This window comes from Saccostrea cucullata, unplaced genomic scaffold, assembly GCF_032062105.1.
Source record: "Saccostrea cucullata isolate Sc308-1 unplaced genomic scaffold, CSIRO_AGI_Scuc_v1 ctg2985, whole genome shotgun sequence".
Classification (NCBI taxonomy): Eukaryota; Metazoa; Mollusca; class Bivalvia; order Ostreida; family Ostreidae; genus Saccostrea; species Saccostrea cuccullata.
The window spans coordinates 28,148-34,019 of NW_026931971.1; the positions used below are offsets into that span (position 1 = coordinate 28,148).

At 33.6% G+C, this 5,872-nt stretch overlaps 1 protein-coding gene across 1 annotated transcript; it reads left to right on the forward strand.

Annotated features, from left to right (window-relative positions):
* The first annotated feature begins 5,225 nt into the window (after positions 1-5,225).
* Positions 5,226-5,576, forward strand: LOC134234133 (complement C1q tumor necrosis factor-related protein 2-like). Its single transcript, XM_062716190.1, has one exon. It carries the CDS (start codon positions 5,226-5,228, stop codon positions 5,574-5,576), a length of 351 nt encoding a protein of 116 aa, XP_062572174.1.
* The last annotated feature ends 296 nt before the right edge of the window (positions 5,577-5,872 follow it).

The window sequence follows — 5,872 nt, forward strand, 5'->3', positions numbered from 1 at the left end:
TTTTAACAAAAATTTCAAATGTACACAACAAAATGTTTTTACTAACTCACTACTCTGTACACATGTTTGACATACTACTACTAAACACAATACTGAAATGTTGAGTTTGGGTGACACAATTGTTAATGAATTTAACTGATTTACTACATTACCATGACCAGTCTCCACAACACACTCTGAAGTAGCTTGGCAATCAGCTTTTAAGGAAAACTTCTGGATCCCAAATAGCCAATGATCTTGTCCTACAATTACAGCAATTACAATGAAACAATTGATACTATGCAACATGGAAAAGCACGAATGTTCATCAGTTAAGAAAAAAATGATAAATAAAATGCAGTTTACTTTTAACAGAATAAATACTTCTGAAATTACAATCTGTTTGATATAAATAGAGTTTCAGTTATTATGTATGTCAGTTTTACTTATAATTTAACAGTTCAAGAATTCCTGGTAAAGTCAGTTATTATTTTCCCTGTCTGTATCCTGTTGCCCAATCCTATAGACGGGTCTGTATCCAGTGGATTGTCACGTGGGCGTCTCCTTGTTGGTATGTGCTGTAATAAGACAAGTTGTTGAATCTACATCATAGGATCATCACACTTTCAATGGAATCCTGGGATCTGTATCTTTTAATGGCGGTAGCCTATCAATATCCCTGGATCGAAATTCCTGGATCTCCCTAGGTTGATCTCACTGGGTTGGTCCCCCTGGGTTGATCGCCTGCGACATTTGGTGTCAGAAGTGGGATCTGCCCAGGAAGATCCACCCAAGGCGATCAACCCAGGGGGACCAACCCAGTGAGATCAACCTAGGGAGATCCAGGAATTTCGATCCAGGGATATTGATAGGCTACCGCCATTAAAAGATACAGATCCCAGGATTCCATTGAAAGTGTGATGATCCTATGATGTAGATTCAACAACTTGTCTTATTACAGCACATACCAACAAGGAGACGCCCACGTGACAATCCACTGGATACAGACCCGTCTATAGGATTGGGCAACAGGATACAGACAGGGAAAATAATAACTGACTTTACCAGGAATTCTTGAACTGTTAAATTATAAGTAAAACTGACATACATAATAACTGAAACTCTATTTATATCAAACAGATTGTAATTTCAGAAGTATTTATTCTGTTAAAAGTAAACTGCATTTTATTTATCATTTTTTTCTTAACTGATGAACATTCGTGCTTTTCCATGTTGCATAGTATCAATTGTTCCATATATTTTAACACACACCTTTTCGCTATGTAAATAACTTATTTAAATGCCATAACTGTGTTCCATAGTATTTTATCTGTTCAGTAGAATTTACTTGGCGGGTTTTAAATCCCGTGCTGTTAAGTGGTCAGTTTGGGTGTAGCAATTGAGTAGAGCAGACGTTCTTCACTTGCTCGAGTATTAGTAACACAGTAGTATTCTACAAAGTATTTGACCAGACTTTACATCTCTTCTGAGGTAAGTTTATTTTATTAATTTAAAAGGCTTTATCTTATACAGTTTCCTGAAATGGCCAAGGACCTTAGTTAGTAACTTTGTTGTAAATTACGTGATTGAGTAATGTGTGAATTGCTATCATTTCAAGTACTAGTAGTATGCTAAAAATATACGAGTATATTATAGTCTTATTATAGTATGTAGTAGCTACAATGTATGGTGTAAAGTACGTGTTTATTGTACACAAATATTTCGTATAAATATTTTGTGGAGTTTTGCAGTAAAATGCAGTATGCAGTAAAATGCTTTAGTGTATGCAGGAAAATGCAGTATGCAGTAAAATGCAAAGTATATAGTAAATGTTTTTGATATGCATGAGCACGAATCAAGGTAGTATTTACAATTGTTATAATATGTGAATTTACAATGATTTTGTAGATCCCAAATTGGTCCGGGGAACCATTCTACCCAAACAACAAACCGATACCAGAACTTTTAAATATGTATTAATCCTTGAATAAATGTGATAAATTGAAAGAACTCTTCTAGTATTCTATTTGTGTGGCGACCTGTCGGCCCGCCTGCGACAATCAGGTTTTTGATATTTTTACATATTATGTTTAGCTTAATGATAAATTTAAGAGGCACAAGTGGAAGATATTCTTGTACATACATCATTCAAGGTGCTGTACCATAACAAAACCCATAATGAATAATGTCATGCAGGTAAGCAATGTATCACTTTGATTCAACCCGAATGTGACAAGTTCAAGTAACTATGAAGAATAACCTTGATAACATAATCAATAGTATATGGAGAAAACAAACAGTAATCATGCTCAAAAGTCAATTAAAACGATATACATTTGTAACACAGCAAGCGATTTTGTGTAATGGAGGTGTAAGATTACCTGTAGAACCCAACATTCTTTCCTTGTAACGATCTGGAAAATCAAAATATCTTTAGATAATTCAGTGTGAAAAAATGACTAACAATTCGTGTGAAAATATCAAGTCATTTTTTGACATAAGGATAGATTATATTTGCATTTATGGTTATTGTATCAACCAAAGAATTTGTATAATGTTGATTTGAAAAGAGAATTTATATCTTTTTTCATTAACAAATTTGTCGATATATTGTTTAATTTGCGAGATTTTGAGTCCGTAATTATAAGAGCAGGACCCAAAACCATAAACTGAGAACAGACTTCAGTCAAAATTTCAAATTGATATAACTTTAATTTGGAAATAATTTCGATAACAAAATAATACTTTCAACAAATGTTTCAATTGAAGTATTTTACACAGTTGCAAACTTATAAGCTAATACATCGAATGGAACCGAAGATATTAAAAATTAAAATTTTGACTTAAGTCTTTTCTCAGTTTATGGTTTTTGGGCCTGATCTGAATGATGTTTTATTCATAAGATGTAATTCTGTAATCTGAGGTCTCTTCAAAGTAATATTTTTCTTTGTACAGAAAAAAAACGAACAAACGAACATTGTAGAAAATATCACCATTTTTGTGAATTCAAGCGATTTTTGTACTTGCCTTATGTCATACAATTTATTTGAAGCCTTAACATTTATTATTTAGTATCTCTTTCCACAACTAAACTTTATATTTGAAATATTATTTTAAATAAAAAAACATGTACCTGTTCAGCTCATTGTTAGCAATTGTTTGGATACCTATCATACATCAGCCGCTGACAAAATGTATAAAAATAACTACGGAAGCGTAAAAGGCTTTACACTTGTTGTGCTTTAATTTTGAATATTGTCTTTTATTTTTATCATCTTATCAACATATAAAGTGTTATACCTCCTTATTCATACACATATTTTGAATTATTTTAAGATATTTTTACAAAGTAAAAGGCAACATCTTTTGTTCAATCGAATTTATTGCTTAAAGTTTTATCGACTTAAATGTTATATTAATTTTCACATACATTGTATCCATCAAAACAAGATTTTCAATCATATCAATATAGTATTGTCGATATGAAAAAATAATAATCTATTCATATCGATCTACATAAAGAGACTTCGCGGGGGCGGGAATTCTAACGAATCATAACTTCATTTGGGATTCAGTGAAAGCTTATGTACCATGCATTTGCTATTGTGCAGGATTATAGGCTGAAACAAATTCAAAAATGTTTGAGGAAGGGAAATGGAGAGACAACAACAGTTAGATTATAATCATTGTCATAGGGCGTTATTGTACCGGACACCACTTTTGAAGAGGGTATCATATATATATTCTATAATTTTTCACATAGGAATATATTGTGAAAATTTTTAAAGATCTGCTACTCAAGGATAAGGAAGAAATGATTAGTCATACTAGTATTTGAATAGAGGCATCTTCAGAATGTGTAGATTCAAGTTCGTTCAATTCATGACCTCCTAGGGTAGGGAAGGGTCACAATGGACTATGAAATTTTTTAGATAGGAATATATAGAAAAAATACCTTTTAAAGATTATCTTTCCATGAACATTAAAGCCAGGCATAATTATGTGTGTTCAAATCATGATCCCCTGGGGTAGGGCGGGCCGAAATGAACAAACAAAATTTTACATAGATATTTATAAAGGCTAAGAGCATGGGACCACTTATGGATTTAAATCTTTCAACACTAGACTACTTTTGGGGGCTTTTTCTCCTATCCTCAGTGCTAAGGTGAGTGATGTGGCCCATGGGCGATTTGTTTCCTACTACGAACTGAATAAGTTTGCTGAGAGATTGCTTTACGTTTGTGCAAGATCAAAATAACTGTGAGTTCAAGAGAATCACTGTAAATCCGCGAAGGAGAGCACCGAGAATTAAGTCTGTGGTCAAGGCATTTTACGGCCTTTGAAAGACCTCTTGGAGATCAAAGGAGAGACCCAAGATATCGTTTAGCTTTTCACTGCATTCTGATGACGTAGAACAAACAAGCATGACGTTATTTTTCTTGCGCATCAAAACGTCCCTTGACATTAGACTTTGATTCATGAATGAATATAGTATAAATGATATCTTAACGCTTTTTAAAAACTATATTTTGCCAGTTGTATAGGGGTGTATAATAAATTTATCATTATAGCAGTATCTTGATCCAAAGAACCTCATCATGTCTAATTGACAGGCGCGGTATATCAGATCAAACTCGATGCTTCACGTTTCAATTGATCGCATGATCCGCGCCTGTCCACTCGACGAGATCGACCCTTCGAATAAGGTAACCGTTATAATGATTTATATGGCTAAGTTCAGTTTTAGCGCATTAAAGAGAAAAATACGGTTTGGGCGTTCTTTAAAATGGGTATAATATGAGTTGAGTAGATAGTTATGATAAATCACTAAAGAATATGGCAAGAAGGATACCATTCTGTAAATATGGCATCATAGACATTAATTTGGTACATTTCTATGTATTATGCAGACCCATTTTGTGCTTATTTTCCTTTTTAAAAAATGAAATATCCCTTGCCCTCTTTAAATATTGAAATACTTTGTGTGAAATGATTTGGAAAATCACATATTTTAAATTTTTGTGTGCAATACGTATACTGTAAGATCTCTCAAAGAAATTTCCAATGACAACTGATGTTTTATGCAACTTACATGTACGTTAATAACGTCATAATTAGTAATTCTGAGGTCAGAGTTTTAGAAATGATATTGCAGTTTCAGTTTTTACAAGTCTGGTGTTCAAAAATTTCAGAAAATTTATGGCAACACTAGGAAATGATGTAAAAAAAAAAAACCAAGGCCAAGCATGGTCATAAAATTGGACCACGTGATTTTCAACAAAGGTGGAGGTTACAGTGGTACCTCTGGTGACTTCACAACACTGGTAACTGGGACATACTACTTCATTGTCACCCTCAGCATACCCACTCAAAGCAATGCTAGAGACTACCTACGAGTGCACATCATGAAGAGTGGAGTAGAGGCGTCTTACCTGTATGTGGGGGCACACAGCGTATGGGTGAAGCCCTCAGAGAATACTCTGCTGGAGCTACAAAGAGGGGACAGGGTTTACGTCAGTGTGGGGAAGACATCCTCCTCAGAGTTCTCTCTTATTCCCGGAAGAGATTTTCATTGTCATTTTACAGGCTTTTATTAGACTGAAACCCCGGAGAAACATATTTGAAAAATGAAAATTACATACATTCAGAAAAATTTGTGTACAACCTATTAACTTTTCTACCCAATATTAAATGTCCTTTAAAGAAGATGTAGACTATTACTTTAATAACATAAACAAGTATAACTTTCGTTGATGTTTTGACGCTTATAATTATCAGATTTTTTTTCTAGCAAAAATGAGGATGTAAGATCTAGAGATATGTCCAGACTTCCACCAACTCTAAAAAGGTGGCTTTGATTTTTAAAAATCAGAGGCTCTGTTGTAAAACATGA